The 17,081-nt window shown below is 49.5% G+C and overlaps 1 protein-coding gene across 4 annotated transcripts in view; it reads right to left on the reverse strand.

Moving 5' to 3' along the window:
- Positions 1-17,081, reverse strand: part of GPD2 (glycerol-3-phosphate dehydrogenase 2) — a 51,478-nt gene that overhangs the window by 33,886 nt on the left and 511 nt on the right. Inside the window, exons 1-3 of one of the 4 annotated variants that reach the window (XM_072341398.1) lie at positions 16,930-17,069; positions 6,451-6,558; positions 634-805 (exon numbers count right to left, since the gene is read on the reverse strand). In XM_072341398.1, coding sequence (XP_072197499.1) covers positions 634-805; positions 6,451-6,552 — 274 coding nt within the window. In that variant the 5' untranslated portion in view covers positions 6,553-6,558; positions 16,930-17,069. Of the gene's footprint in view, positions 1-633; positions 806-6,450; positions 6,559-7,090; positions 7,195-16,733; positions 16,773-16,929; positions 17,070-17,081 lie in introns of those variants that run through there. The other 3 variants (XM_072341401.1, XM_072341400.1, XM_072341399.1) reach the window with 3 other exon arrangements.

The following is a 17,081-nucleotide window of genomic DNA, read 5'->3' on the forward strand; positions in this document are numbered from 1 at the left end:
TGAAAACAACAACAGAAGGAACACATCCCAAGGTGAGCGTTTCTCACTAATTCTTCTTAAACCAGCTACACAGCTAATCTCACAACAGAGGAGCCAGGAGAGCACAAACCTACTGTACGCAGCTGCAGACTGAACGTTGGGAGTAGGCTCCCTGGTCCTGCCCTAAACCTGCAATGCAACCAGCAGCTACAGAGCATCAGCAGAGGTTGTAGATCTCACATTACAGGAAACGAGAGCTTGGGAGCCGTATGCCTCATTGTGAATTCATGCTTGCTCCATTCAGAAATAACATGTGCTAGAAGTGTTATGCAACTGTTGTCTTCTCACTCCTGCAGGCATGCAAGTGTGACTACAGGTAAACCCCATAAGCAAGAAACAAGAAGGAGAAATCCACCCAAGAGCAGCCAGCAGGTTACTACCGATGAGAGCTGCATGTAAGTGTTTAGACAATGACAACTATGCTGAAATAAAATATAACAAGATATTTTTCCTTCAGGTTCATTTCTGCTCCTGAGTTCAGAAGGCAGTTTTATAACCAGGCATTCAGAGGACACATTCTTTACCTTCAAACGGCTTTTGAAAGCCAATGTGATCAATTATTATCAACTGTGTAATCCAAGAATGAAGTCTTACCTCTAGTGACTGCATCTAAGGCACAACCACATCCTGTTGCTCCTCCACCTATGATAAGAACATCAAACTCAGGTGTGGTTTTTAGTGTCGAAATCTGCTCTTCTCTTGTAGGAAAATCGTTCTTTATGGGAACAGTCACTGCTTCTGCAGCTTGAACGTTCACCAAGGTGCCCTACAATGATTAAAAACAAAGATCCGTATTTAAAGTGTATCCAAAAGCCACACACACACACACACGCTTAAACATATGTGCAACAAGGAACAGCACTTTCTATTACCCAGAAGGTCAACGGAAATATTTCAAGTCACTTTACCTTTATTTAATGATAATACTGTATTAAAGCACTATGGAATAAATACTATTCAAAACACTCAAGATCACAAGAGCCATATTGGCTGTTCGCTTGCTTGCAGCTCCAGCTTTGCATTCCATCTCTCTTCCACCCAGGTTTTCCTCACACACTGCTGCCCCCCCCCTGCACACAGCCAGGCAGTGAGTTCCTCTCACCTCTGTTTAGTCTGTTTATTCCAAAGACCCAAAGGACCCACGTTTCCCACCTGCACTTCCAGAAGATGCTTTTAAATCACTGCATTCCTAAAACACGCACTACAGAGACTGGGGTCAGAGTAACTCATTGGGAGATGCAGAATGGACCAAAATGAACAGGAAATTAAGGCCAATCTTTATTTTTTTCCTTCCAGAGAGCTTCCTGGAATTTACACTTCCTGCACAAGCAGAAAACAAAAATCCAAGTGTTTAAGCCCTATGCCCCAAGTCCTCATCCGTGGGAGGTGTTCCAGAGCCGTGGGGATGTGGCACAAAGGGACAGTCAGTGGGTATGGTGGGGGTGGGCTGCGCTTGGGCATCCTTGAGGTCTTCTCCAATCCCAATGATTCCATGAATGTAGCTTCTGTTCTTTCTAGGAGCCGTGGGCACAGGCTGTCTTACATCAATTAAATCTGCTGCTTGCACTAAAGATGCATTACATTCAAGCGACAAAGCCCACCTACAACCCCCCCAGCAGCATGCCTGGCCTCACTGCTCTCCCCACTGTCCAGCGGTCCCACAGTGCCCCGAAGCTGCAGAGAGCTATCTGCATGTACAAGCCACCTTCAGATTTTAAGAACTCCAAGTGCTTCCCTGGCACTTACAGAGGGAAGGGAACGCACACCTGCCATAGTGAAACAGCTTGACTGACAAAAGGTAGCTCTGTCACTTGCAGCCATCTGCTCCTATCTGCAGCTGAAGAGGTTTCCAGCAGCTATCGGCCAAATGGTGCAGCTCCTCCTCAGCTAGCAATTCTGTGCTTGCGGGAGCTCTGTTAGCAGACCTGGGGAGCCTAAGGTAGAAGGGATTCTTGCAATACCCACTGTATTATTGGTAAACCCAGCCATACACTGAAGTTTCAAGTTGGCTTGAACTGTGAAATGTATTATTTCTGTGTTGCTCTAACCTTATCAGTGCAGCTGACAATGCAATCCAGTAACCTCTAGCCCCATCTAAAGATGGTGCACATTCAGAACACACAACCAGTGACCAAGCTCATCTCCATCATGGATTACACAGACTGGAACACAAAGACTTCTTCCACTTCCATACTGGAAAACTGCTCCAGCGCTGCACAGGGAGGTAACAGCCAGAGCTACCACTGCCCTCTGTGGCAATACAGACTATTTCCTAAGTGCTCACCTTAACTTCAGGAAAAGGAATACAATAAAAAGTCAGAGTTTGTGAAGCACTGACACCATTTAGTTTCTTTAAAATGCATTATCTACAACAAATACAATAAAAGAGAGCTCCAAGCAAACAGTCCCTGGTGCAGCAAAAGAACAGAGATCAGCACACGAGTAACTGAAAGTAAGTACAGTGATTAGCAGCCTAGGAATTGATATAGATATGATTCATCTTGCTGTCAATTAAATGTGAGACTGAAGAAAAGCTGCATACAGGGATTCCATCTGCAATAATGTGATTAGTTTGGCAGTGAACAAGTATGTTTACTGAAATAAGCAATTGCTGTTTATATCTACAATTTCTCAGGCAAGAGTTCCTTGAATGGTTTTGATTACGCTCTTAGTGAGAAGAAATGTAGTTTGGCAGTCTGAATTCAATCATCAAGTTATAAAGTGATCTAGTAATCCATAAGCAAGCATTCTTGTTAATTTGGCTAATGTAAATCTCCAGGTAGGTTCGCGGAAGCAAATTCATCATCCCTATTCATTAAAAAAGAAAATGAAAGTAATTAAAAGCCCCAAAGCAAGCTCCGATGCATTATCACGTTGTCGCTGTCTGCACTGGACTCCCCGCAATGAGCGATTCCTTTGCCCCACAACGCGCTGCTCCCCAGGATCAGGACTGCACTGAGGCACCGAGCACAGCCCCACAGCAAAGCAGAGCTTCTTCCTCAGCAGCTACAGAAAAAAGGCAGCAGTGGCTCCGAGTGCAACCCAGGAAACCAAAGGATACCCCCATCATACCTGCTTCCAGCCCACCCGGCTCAATAAAACAGCCACACAAAGTAAGAACTCGGCAGCTGTCCTCAGCTACAAGAAGCCAGAGAAATCACTATTTCCATTCCTCTGTCGCCATTAGCACAAGAGGTGCTGGCAGCAGAGGTACCAAGGCTGGCTGCAGCACTGGGGCCACTCCTATCTTTCAGCTGTCTGAATACAGGGGGCCAAAGCTCCGGCGCAGGCAGGCTGATGTATCTTAAGCCCCATGCGGGCACCCAGCTTCATCTCAGGCTGGATTTTCATTTCCAGGAGCTCACAATCAGTAGTGAACATAGTGTGCCCAAGTTGGACAACTGTCCGCATTGCTCAAGATGAATTTCATTTACAGAAGGGAACTAAGCATTCATATTAATTCAGTAAATACCCCAGTGATCAGGTCACCATCAGAAGAGCCGTATTCATCTATCAGCTTCCGAGTTAAATTCAACAACTCTATCATGTCAACACATGCTCCCATCCTCTCTCTGCTCAAAAAACAACACACAGTCAGGAGAACTGACTCAACTGCTTCATGCCTGCATATGCTGCACACAGTCAGGGGATGTACATCCCTATTGCCTCAGTTGCTGTTGCAGAAACTGTCTCCCAGGCGTCAGCGTTTTTATCTCTGCGTTACATGAAAATAAGTTGGGATAAACAACCTGACATCAGGACAGATCAGAACCCACTGTGTTGTATTTCCAGGGTGCAAACACCTTCCCGTTCCTTACACCCATGCAAGGCTAACGGCACTAACCACGCCATTCTCATCCAGGCTTTCACCCTTAAGCCTGACAAGAACAACTTTAGTTCCAACATCAGAAAACAGCAATACTCACCACTTTCAGCAGGCAAACAACACACTAATACACCCAGCTAACAGACCCAAGGGATCTCCCACCCATTCCCCAGAGCCAGCAGATCACCACCCCGATGCTTTTCCTCTGGGGTGGCCTGGGACAGCTGAGTTTCACTGAAGCACCCAGCATCAGCTGAGCAAACACAGAACAAAGACAGCAAAGTCAACCACACCATGCTCAGGATTACTGACCCACGGAGTCTATTCTGTACGTGGGTGCTCTAATTCCAGGATGCTAAGCACTGCACAGACACCCAGAGCCACCTTCAAACCAAGCATGCTGCTTTACTTGCATTTCATTTCTGTCTTATTATGTGACGGATTCTGATCTTGAAATAACAAACAGACTTCCTACAGTGCGTAGCCAATTAGTGCACATCTTGGGGCAATATCCTTCCCTGGCACAGGAAGACAAGATCTTTGCCCTAGCACACATTTGATTGGCAGGCATTATTAAAAAGAGGACACTTGGGCTGGGGGACATGCCCACAGCTTAGATATGTCAACACTACAAATGGACTGTCCTCCTTTGTGTCAATCCCTGCAGTCATGTTCCACCTGCTGCCCTATATTAGGTGTTTAAGGCAGAAGCTTTAAGGGACATCACGTGGGAAATGTGCAAGTTAGTACAACATGAAAACAACATGCTGTTCACTTGACAGATCCATTTGCTTACACATATGCTGGAAATTTTTCAGATCCTCTGTAGACAGACACTACACAATAGGTCCAGAAACCAAGGGACAAGTGGATTTTCTCATATTAGCACCTCAGTTCCTTTAATTTGCCTTTGGAAATTTAGAATGACCACCCAGTAATGGCAGAAAACTGGAAATTGGTGAATTCGGCAATATTGCATATATGACAAATTATCTATCCAGATCAGTTGTGCCTTCCAACTCCTTTTATTTAGCAGTCCTAAGATTTGAAGCTGCAGTCTCCGACAGTAATGAAGCCAGATTGTAACATCCTATGATAACGGCTCCAGAGAGAGTTGGATTAGCAGCCAGGCTCAAAACAGGCAGTCCAATGGGAAGCTCGCTTAAAATGCTAGGCTTTATTTCTTGCAACAGTATCTGAAGCTATAAGGATCCTGGCTTATTCACTTTCCAGCTAGGTTCCCTGGAAATGACTCATCTCATTCGCTTCACCAATATCTCAACTGTTCTCCCCTGCAAATGGAAACAGCCAGAAGCCTCCAACTATCATTTATTCAGACCCATCCTGCACACCTTCATGAAGTCAACATCTACCTGTACCCCTGGGTTTCAGCTCTTGGGGTTTGAATGGAAACCCACAGTGAATACAAGGTAGCTAAGCAGCTCATGGGAACTTGCTGTTGATAAGGAGCTGACCAATTGCATTTCTAGGGTGAGAAGCAGAAAGGACCCTGAAAAACAAGCATCTGCTCACCTAGCTGCTAAACCGGTTTCATCTGAAAGGCCTCTTAAGGCTTAAGCTCTTTCCAAAACCGAATGGAAATAAATCAGGTCAGATCTCTGACTGCACCTACATGAAACTGTATGGAACACCAGTTGCAAACAGTGTTGGCCAGGAGTGAGGTAGCAGCCTCACTGCCTACGCTTAACAGATGAGATGTGTTCTTTACATGCATGGCATACAAACATATATATGAACTTCTCAAGCACAGCACAACTGCACTGAAATAAGAGGTATTAGTCTGAAACCAGTAGCTGTTGATCAGCACCAGCTCTGCCTAAAAGCAGCTCGCAACTCTTGTTCCTTCTGCTGATGCTTCTCCTGGGATTCTGCATTAAGAAGTGGGAAACAAAAACAGCAATACATGGCTGCTCCAATTCACCTGGAAGAAGCTCCTATAGCAGCGACACATAGACCAGAACCAGAATCTACTACATCTCTCTCTGCTACCACTATCTTACTTCATCAGTATATTCTCACCATCTCTCTCTACTGCTCTGGGAATTTTAATCTCATCAGTGTGCCTTAATTACCCAAAATACAGCCTTAAACCATGCCTTCTTGAGCATATCTTTGTCAAGGTTGTGCCCACCCAGAGAGACACCAATGCCCGCAGACATGGAAGCCTTCCTACAGATCCCACCCTAAAACAATTATCAGTTTTCTGCACTGCCCAAGGGTTGCCACAATCATAGTGTGAAGCTGAGACTCTCAGGTAACGCTAGCGTTTCTATGTCCTTTGAGCAGCTGGTACTTCAGCTGGTATTTCTCACTCCTCCTGCAACTAAGTCACATCTCTAGGGGTACCCAAAGGACACTTTTTAAACAATGAATCATACTTTGCCACTGGTTAAAGACCTGCAACAGTGAAACATCATTTAATGGCATCCTCCAGATAGCACAGAGCAAATCAAGCTGAGAGCTCTTGGCATCCCTTCCCAAACAAAGCTATTCGTATAAGCCTAACATACGCTCAAACAGATTTTAAGCTTCATATTTTATCAGAAGTCATAATTAATACTTACGTGTTTGTTTCTATACTGAGAAAATTGAGAGAGGCCAAAAACTGTTGCTATGGCACCTCCTCCAATGAGAACAGTTCCTTTCACTGCCTTCTGAAATGCCATTTTTTACTGTAAGAAAAGGAGATAAAAATTAATAGGCAGTTACACCACGTCAGAATCTAGGCAACACAGAATAGACCATTTGTAGAAGACGAAGACAATGTTGTGACAAGTTGAAACTGAAGAGCAGCAATAGATTAATTAACGATTTTCATCCCAATAGCAGTGATTTCTAAACAAATGCAGACAGAGGCAAACCAGAATGCTCTGGTATTTACAGCTCAAGCAGAATGACAAAGGAGTATTTAAGCATACAGGGATATGTGAGGGTACACGCATGCATGGTGCTGTACACACCTGCATACGTGACAGGTGCTTGCAATACTGTGGCAATAGCAGAGCAAGAACACTGCCATCAGTCAGACGGCCACCACATCCTTCTTGCAGCAGAACAGCTGACCTGCTTGCAAGATCACCTTCAGCTACCCTCCATCCCACCAAAACCATGCTTACAACCAGTTACCCCAACAGCACTCCATCCCATGTCTGCACCAGGAATTACAGCCCTGCTCCCACAGCTCCCCAGCACAGCTCATCCTACCCAGGCACAGCACAGAAGCGATGTGCTGCCGGCCAGGAACGGCTCCTTCAGCAATGAGCGGCAGCAGAGGCAGGGGACAAGACCAAGTGGTTTAAAACAAGCACAGAACTCTATCATCTAGCTTCAGAGGTATTAAAGCCAGGCCTATGTAGGTCAGGAACATTCTTAAAAGGCCCAGTGTTTGGGGGCTGAATGAAAAATCTGCATGGAACTGACCTGAATCTTAAGTAGGTACAACCCAACCCATCCTCCCAGGACCAAGGCAGCCCGCATCCCATAGAAACAACATGTGTCAAGAACAGCTCAGACGGTGCTCAGAGTCCTGAGGTGACAAGGGCAGCTTTGTGCCCCAGCTCTACACAGCAGCCCCAGCACAAAAGACTTAGCACTGCTGCAACACGGCACAGGCAGCACACACAGCCCTGAGAGCCCCTGTGCATCTGCAGTATTGCAGGGGAGGCTCCGGGCATCGTTCCACCTTTCAGTTGGCATTCCAAGTGGCACCAGAGATGTTTAAAAACAAGACAAATAGGAAAACTTTGTTATAAAGATTGATACCATCTTCACTTCCGTGCACTGTGCTTGCAGCACGCACAGGGGAGAAAGCACACCAAATTACTGCAGGCAAGTAAGTGCTGTAGGAATGACGTTGTACATACTGACACACTGACTGCTGTGCAGGCAGAGAGGACTTGTACCTTCCCCAGCGTTTCTGGGTAGAGCAGCACACATGCTCTGAAGGGTTCCCAGCACAAAGACAACCCTTACTGGACTGTAAGTAGAGTCTCAAATTTTCCACTCACTTTATACTTCAGTCTCACAAAAGACCAACTCCACCTTTCCTCTGTGCTGTGAGTGGAGTAGGGCCCCGAGCCCCACAGCACCCAGAATTAACAGAACCACAAAGAACATTCGCAGGCAATGAGCATCAGGTCGGGTACCACCCATGGCTGCACAAAGCACGTGGCAGTGGCAAACACAGACACTCACCCCAGCACTCTGTGTACTTCACACTGCCACCATACGGTCTCTACAAGTCGTTAGAATAATAACTCAACTTCTAACTGCAAACTGGAGGCAGCCTTCAAGGAGTTTCACACACCTTATGCAGCAGCACGGAGCCACTTCAAATAAGGCTGCAAGACCTCAGAAATGCCTGCTCTGGGAACACAATATGCTCTAGAATCCAAGCAAGTTTCAAAAGAACAAATTAGCATCTTCCAACAAGCCAACTTACATGACAGAAAAAACACGGGCTTTCAAGAAAACAAATGGAAGTTTGTCCTAGCACTTGTTTCTCCTTAAATCATCGTGTTTAGCTGTGAAGCCCGGGCACGCAGCTAACAGAGCCAAAGCCCCACATCTTTGCTCAGCAGGGTCAAAGCAGAGCTGGAGGTGCAGGGGCTGACTGCCATCCCAAGGCCCCAGAGACCTGCTCTGCTTCATGTAACTATGCAAACCCCTGACAATTATGGCAGTTTTTGGTTTGTTTTTAAAGCAAGGGAATCGTGATACCAGAACTGTGTGTCCTGCCGGGTCATGCTAACAACTTTCTTTTCCATCAGCCCAGAGCCACAGAGATGGTGAAGGGAATGGAGCATCTCCCTTACAAGGAAAGGCTGAGGGAGCAGGGTCTGTTTAGCTTGGAGGAGACTGAGGGGTGACCTCATTCATGTTTATAAACATGTGAAGAGTAAGCATGATGAGGATGGAGCCAGGCTCTTCTAGTGACATCCAGTGATAAGACACGGGGCAGTGGGAGCAAGCTGGAACATAGAAGGCTCCACATAAATACCAGAAAGCTTCTTCATGGGGAGGGTAACAGAACTCTGCAGTGGGCTGCACAGAGGTGGTGGGGTCTCCTTCTCTGGGGACATTCAAAACTCATCTGTGTGACCTCATCCCAGTGCTCCTGCTTCAGACCTTTTGAGGTCCCTTCTAACCAACATTCTGTGATTGCTGAACAACTCCAGCTCTTTAAGAAGGAAGGAATTCCATCACATCTTGTAATCCGTTGACCATGGCACCTTTAGTTATGTGAACTCCTGCTGCACCAACCAAAGTGAATTTCCTCTGCCTGTGATCCAAAGCAGAACTATCACTGCATATATGAAGCAGCACAAAATCTGTGTGCTCCATTTCCAAGCTGTTTGCACACATTTATGAATATAATAAAAGAAAAACTCGGCACTCAGTGAGTTACATAAATAACTACCCAATGTTTTTTTCAGTAGCTTCAAGTACTGCTTTCTTCCAACTACATTTTGCTACTGAAATCCTCAAGCCACATAAAGAATAAAAGCCGTTCTGGGTCACAGCTGGGAATTTAGCTACTATATTACACCTATTCTTCATACTCAGAGACACACCTCACCTGTTTCCCTCTCCAGAACCAGCAGGCCCCCATCCCAAGTCTCCCACTCACAGCTGCATCAGTTCAGGAGCTCCCACTGCCCCATCTCCCAGATGGGGGATTCGCTCTTTGCAGCCCCAGGCGCCACAAGAAACCCCCCACAACAGCTGCCACAGCCCAGAAAGCCTTGAAGCACCTCCATCACCGGCACTAACACAGCACAACACGCTCCTTCACATGCATGAACAGCTTCTGAGGAGCAACCATCTTTAACAGATGATCAGGATCACACAAAAGCTCGGTTCAGAATTGGTTTCTTGAAGTTTTGGATGAGGCGAGCAAAACCCCCTCAGAACGGTGCCATTTACACCACTGTCTTTTGGCAAACTAACCTTTCCCACCTTCAGACTTCTCCCACTGAAGCTTTTCACCCTACAAGAGCACAGCCTCCAGCAGGGCACGAAGGCACTGCCGACAGACCCCATTTCACCCTAACTACACCACAATAACATTCCATGTGCCACATCACAGCTCTGCCACAGTGTGACACCAGGAACGGTGAGGCACCTTGATTCCCTTCTTATGGCCAACTCTCAGCGTGGCACTTGGTCTCTCAGCCCTTGAGACAGAAGAGCAGCTCCTGGAATTGCTCTTGGAAACAGTGACAGACAGCTTTTGTATGGTCAGCTGTCACATTTTGGGGTGCATTGCACAGAGTGTGGCCAGCAGGCAGGGAGGCGCTCCTCACCTCTGCTCTGGGGCAGGGGCACAGCTGGAGCACTGTGTGCGGTGCTGGGCTCCCCAGTAAGGGCCAGTTGGGCTGGGGGAGCTCCAAGGCCCCTTCCAGCCCTTGTGATTCTGTGCCCCCGCAGGGCCCAGCACCGTACCTTCCTCCAGCCCTCACAGTAGCTGCTCACCCACACAGCCCTGCTCGGGGCAGGAGGATGGCAGGAGCACAGCTGAGCCCACGCACAGCCCAGGAAGCCCTGTGGCCCAATGCCAGCACAGGCAGAGAAATGCCAGGCTCGCTAAGCATGCACCTGTGGAGGTGTTCCCTGTGTCCCAGAACAGCTTCTAAGGGCTACTGCAAGCACCAAACAGGATGAACCAGAGAGCAGAGGAGGAAATAGGAAAGAATGCAGGCCACGTGATGATGGCAAAGATCGTACGTGGAGTGCCACAGATACAGACAAGAGCCTGAACTCAAAAACCCTCATCTATTCCAAGCAGATAATAAAACTTGACTCTCTTCCAAGCTGCGATCAACAACTTGTGATGGAATCTCAGGGTTTTATATTAAGACATACCGTAACAGCATGCAGCACAAGAAGCAGCGCCGTCAGAAATAAACCTTCCTTCCAGAACACAACTATTCTCAGCGGTCTTTAAAAATGGCTCAAATGGCACACAGTGTTAATGCTGTAAGCGCTGTAAATCCCCAGGTAAAGCAAGCCTCACTCCTCGTTTCAAGGCATGTTTTGATGTGCAGCACCCGTGGGTCCATGTCCTCACTTACAGGGCTGGTGGCACCCTCGGTGGGCCGCAGATCAAACTGCTGCAGGATCAGGGAGCCCTGTGCTGCCATAGGGCACAGCACGAGCAGCAGGCACCGTGTGCACTGTGAGCTGCCCAGAGGTGGTAAGCAACCCACGGGGGACGCTTCCCAGCAAGGCAGCAGAGCACCAACACACAGGGATTCACCAGCTCCAGTTGGTAGCTATGTCAAGACTGCCTATCAGAAGCGTGCTACAAACTACAGAAGGGAGCACAAAGGAGTAGAAAGAGGCAGCCTACAGGAAACGGGAACCACACAAGGGGTTTTATCAGGACAAACTCACGCTTTCGGTTTCTAAGCACTCACTACCAACTGCCTTCACAGCAGGAACCTCTCCCTGCTGCATTGAACTCCTACCCGGCACTTCAGCGCACACCCCCAGCGGCCCGAGAGGAGCGTGGTTTCCCAGCCAGCAGTTGACCATAGGAAGCACACAGCCCAGGGCTGCAGGACCCTCAGCCCAGCCCAGCTCTTCTCCCCAGTAACCCTGCCAAAGACGGGGCCCTCCTGCTTTGCCTCCGGCCCCATGCTTAAATCCAAAAAGCAGACCGAGCACAACTTACATCCTGTTTCTAAATAAACTATTTCAACACCGGTCCTCGAGAGCAGCTTCTGAGCAGGGCGTCCCACGTGACAGGTCTCTGCCTCCCCACCGCTCGCAGCAGCCCGCTGTGATGCCCAGGAGGAGCACAGCCCAGGCACGGAGCTGGCAGCCCGCTGTTGGCTGGATCTGGGCCGGGTTGTGTAAGTGCAGCCTGCCAGCACACATACCTGTGAGGCTCCCAGCCCTCTCCGGATAGCCCCGCTTCTGGGCTCCAGTCCCTTCTAATTACCGAGGTATGGGGCTAGAGCTGCAGAGGGCACCGGGAAAGGAATGGGGGAGGAGGGAGCGAAGGAAGATTCAGCCGTAGTACCGCAAGCTGGAGATCAAAGGAAGATGACTACTTTAGCAAAAATGCAGAGACAGATGGATCCAAACTGTAAAGCTTTGCAGTAAGTGTGACGCCCTGTATGCTGCCATCAGACATGGTGTATGAGACGCAAAACCTGTTAAATTAAGAGAAGAAATCCAATCTGTTATGTTGTATATCTGAGCGCTTTATGAGGCCATTACCATGGAATCTGGGTGCTTCGCATTCCATTTTAAATGAACACATCTAATAAAGTGAGTCATTCAATGTTAGACTCAGAAATAGAAAACTTATCATCATCCCCACGAGGGTTAGCACAACCCAACACTTGCACAGTAGCACCGTCTAATCCAGAGCTTTCCAGTTGTGCCAGAGTTCTCAGGTGAACACTGGGGGACACCAACCCCAAACCAAAGATCCACACAGGAAGAGCCGGGCACCCTGCGCTGCCTCCACTTCTCCAGCCACTGCTATCCTTGTAATGAAGCTTTGGATCCTTCTGGCTGGGCTACTTACAAGGTAGCTGCAGTGCCCAGGACTGCCATGAGCCAGGCCACAATCAGGACTCTCAGTGCAGGCAGTAGCTCTCAAGAGCAGATACCCACAGCTTGCAGAATGCATCCATGTAGGAAATGCTCAAAGAACATGAAAAAAAGAAGAAGGATGGAATGGGATCACATTAACACCCCACACACAACACAGTCATCCACCATGCCCCGTGTAGCTGTTCCTGTCTGCTTCTCAAGTGACTAAAGTGGTTAACACTTTACATAGTGTGTCAGACCACGCTAACTAAAGTAAGCATTTAGAAGGCAGTAATTAAAGCTTCCATCAGCCAGCTCTGGAGAAGCTTGCCCTGCAGCACTCCCACAACCACCAAGCACCTCTGTGCTCAGCCTGTGCAGCTTCCAGCTCCTGGGCTGCCCTCTGCTCTGCCCAGCAGCGAGAACAAAGCGGCGCACTGAGAGGCAACCCAAGCTGGTTATCTCACAATCTGGGCTCTGACACACGCCCTCGTGACTTCTGAATCTCATTCCTGCAAGCCACGGCTGTAAGTGAAGCCACACACCAAGACAAGCTTCCAGCGGATGCAGAACTCGGCTGTCACCGAAACGCTGCTGAAGATGACACTCCAGATCCTCTCCTAAAGCCTCTAATGGTTACTTCAGGTTCTTAAACACAAGTTACAGCACTTTAATTAAAGTCATTATCCCAGAACAACCTCACCAAGCAAGCACAGAAACACAGCCCATAATATCTAAACAGCTGGCAGGGTTAGAGTCCCTGGAAGCCATAGACCGCACTACAAATTTTAAGTTCCTACACCCTAAATTTAAAGTTCCCAATTCCCACAGGCCAGCTTCCACTAATTAGTGGAAGCAAAGCAGCAGTTTGCCATATGGGGAGAATCCTGCCCACGCGGTGAGCGGGCCCAAAAGGAGCTGCACGGCACAGCAGAACCATGGGAAACAAAGAGCAGTCCTTCCATCCTCGCCCTTCCCTTGCTCCACACCGCTTCCAATTTCCTTGCTGCTTGTGCTTAGGTGACCAAGATCTTCCCACCAGGGTTAGACGGCAGCCCAACTGCTTTAACCCTACATGGGTTTCACTTGGACTTCTCTCTGTCCTATTTGTATTTTTCAGTTTCCTTTCCCATCTCACATACTACCATCACTCACCAAAAAAAACCCCAAAAACAAGAACAACTTGTATTACAGATGAGGCAAGGAGGAGTTAGAAGAAGTTACTGTATAGGTGTTACCCTTCTCTGGCATCCCTCATTCACTTTGTGTTTAGCACAGATACTTGACAGGCAGCCCACCAGTTCAGCTTCATCCTCATACCTCTACCTACAGCTCCTTCCCTCTCTCCTCCCACTCCAAGGCAAATAGTAAAGGAGAGGAGTAAAACCCTGTACGTTAAACACGCTACGGGATTGGACACGGATCTGCATATACAGGCAGGTACTCGCTCAAAGGAAGAAAAACACATACAAACTAGGTTAATTATGGAGGCGTGTCAAGGAAGTAGCCTACTTTTACACACAGAGTTGAACTCAGCTCCCAGCCAACAGCAGGGGCACACAGTCAGTATCATTCTGAACGAAGAACTAACACTTGGTTTGAGAAACACTTTGCGAAGCAAATGAGTCCCTATCCAAGGCTCGGTACCCAGCCAGCAGAGGAACGCCAACCCAATCTCCATTGGCACTTCACATTTATAACTCTGGGCGAGTTCATCTGGCATTTGGAATCCTCTGAGGCACTTACACGTTTGCTTGGGAACTTGGATCAAATGCAGTTATTTAGAGATAGAAAACGCTTCTCCCCCTGCGCCACCAGAAAAAGGAAATAAAAATCAATGCTATGATAATGTAGAAGAGTTTTGATTGCAAATTGTTTGCTCATGAGGCAATACAGAAAGTTTTCTCAAGCAGTGCTATTGGGAAGAAGCAGAATACACCTACATTAGCAGAGCAGCCCTACAGCAGGTGCTGCTGAGAACAACCTCCATGGCACATCCAGGGGTGCCTGCTTCCAGGTAGCTCAATCCTGCCCCACAAACACCCACGGAGCAGCTGAGGTACATGAGGTCTTCCTCATTTAAATGAAGACCTTCCCACTTCTGTCTGATCTGCTTCAGACCTTTTCCAGCCCTAGGCCACAGCACTCACCTACGGCTTCTCAGTGTCTCCAACTCATCCAGGAGCACACAAGGCCGGCAACCAGCATGCCTGCAGGCAGGTCACCAGCACAGGCACCTCCTGAAGCCTGCACCAACAGACTCCCAGCAGCTGCAGTGGCACACTCACACAATGGAGCCAGTCCCTGGAAAAACAGGCTCAGACTACAAACAGAAAGCCAAGCATTATACAGCTGACACCTACAACTGCAATATCGGGGACCCCTGGTTTAAATGAAGTGTAACAGAGGCCCGTAAGGTTTAGAAAAAAAAATAAATTAATTCTTGAAATCCCATTTGCCAGCACGTAAACTCACCAAAACGAGGCAGCATAGAGTTGCAAGCTGTTGCCCAACGGGGTTGCCTGCAAATGGGAGGGCCTGTTATGAAAGCAGTAAGATACATACACGTGGAAGTAAAGTAATAATTGCAGGCTGGACATTGTGGGGGGGACGGCACATTTATCTTATGTATTTGCTGAAGCACGCAGAGCACTGTGAACAGCAAGCACACAGCAGAAGGGAACCTGTATGAGCTTTCACTTGGAAAGCCAGTGTGCACTGAAGGCCTTTGAACCCATCCAGTTTTATGCACTTCTATTAGCAACAGATTACCAGGCAGTAATGGGTCTCCAGATATGGCCGTTCATTATACAGAAGGGCACAGCCTAGGACATCGCTGTCACTGTGCTCCTGTGTATACACATATGCACACACAACTAAGTCAAACAAAACACTCACCCATAGACTGTTACACACAGAGTAACACTGTCAATCAGTCACAACGTCTGCATCACTTTTCACGTTCACATGTCCTCACTGAAAGCTTTCATCCAATGCTACAGCAACCGTGCATGGTAAGAGTCTGACATAAATAACACCGCACTTGTTGCTATTATAGAAGAGCCACCTCAACTGTCAACAGTCAGATCTCCAAATACCACACTGAGTCATTACTACTCATCACTCACTGCTCCCATCACTGTGTGCTGCTGAGGAACTGCACCTACACCAACTGAGCAAAGGGAAAGGCGTGATCAACTTCAGTTAAAAATACATCGTGCTGCCAACAGCTGCCTCCTGAGCCCGCTCCTCATGCACGGCTGGGGATTATCTTACAGAGGGACCCGGCTGTCTTCAGGCTGATGGCGTAACAACTCTTGCGCAAACTCCGCATGCGGGAAACTCTCTGGCTGGGAATATGGAATAGCGAGAGCAGTTCAGAGAAACTGCAGCAGGGAGAACGAAAATAAGACTCAAAAAGCACAGCCGTAACCTGAACACCACCAGGAGACAAACACAAGAGTCTGCAGTGGCAACAGCTCCAGGCACAGCACTCCAAACCCTTCAGTCCTTCCCTCCGCAGCCACCCTGCGCTTCTAGCTACATGTCAGCTGCAGCCCGCACAGCGGGGATGAGTTCCTGTGCCACTCCTCCCATCAACGCAATACTTTGCCCCTTGAGAGCTCACGGCAGCACGCAGAGCTGCAGCTGCCCAGCACGCAGAGCGGGCCTGCTCTGCTCATGGCACACAGCAGGCAGCCAGCAGGTCCGGCTGTTCCCCACTCAAGGTATCCACGTGCTAACTCCTACCCTTCTGCAGTAATGGGCTTACAAACATCTGCTGCAGCGATTGATTAGAAGAGATAAGGACCCGAAGAAGCTCAGCAGTTCCTTATTACACCCACACACTCTCACCCAGAAGCAGTACCGTCTCAGCGCTCAGCACAAGCCAGAAGTGCCCCCGCCCCGCCGTACAGAGTTCAGCATCCCCACACCGCGCTCTCGCCCTGCCGGCACCTACAGCCGCAGCGCGGGGCTCTGCGCCTCGGGGCCGAGGGGAGGCCGGGCAGCTGCGGGAGTGCAGCGGAGCCACCTGCGGGACGCACCGGGCCGTACCCCCCCCCCTGCGGCTTCTCAGGGCGCCGAGCGGGCACGGAGCTGCCGCGGGCTGCTCGGCACAGCAGCTGCGCGCTGCTTTACCCCCGTTCCTACCAGCTCCACCGCCCAGCGCTTACATAAAGGAGCCGAGCAAGTGCCGGAGCCCCGGCAGCCCGGGCCCGCAGCGGCCGCCCCGCACGCGATGGAGGCGAGCACACGGGGATGCCCCGCGACCGAGCGGCCGCTAACCGCCTTCCCGCACCTGTGGGACGCTGCGGCCGGGCCGTACTCGGGCCGTACTCGGGCTGTGCCGGGGCAGCCCCTCGCCGCCGCCTCGCCCCGTCCGCCCGTCCCTCCCCGCGGCCCCGCTACCCGTTACCGGCGCGGGCAGGGCCTGGCGGCGCGCAGCGGCCGTGCCGGCAGGAGGGCGCGTTAGGCCTGGCGCTCCCGGCCCTTACCCCGTTCACCCCGTGCCGCCGGCGCGGCTGCTCCCGGAGGCGGGCGCTGAGGAGAAGCGGCGCGGTCACGAAGCGGCCCCGCGGCCTCCCCGCCCCGGGCTATATTTGGGCGCGCCCCGGGGCCGGGCCGCGCGGTGCTGGAGCGGCGCCAT

The sequence above is a fragment of the Excalfactoria chinensis genome, chromosome 7 (genome assembly GCF_039878825.1).
Source record: "Excalfactoria chinensis isolate bCotChi1 chromosome 7, bCotChi1.hap2, whole genome shotgun sequence".
NCBI classification, from domain to species: Eukaryota; Metazoa; Chordata; class Aves; order Galliformes; family Phasianidae; genus Excalfactoria; species Excalfactoria chinensis.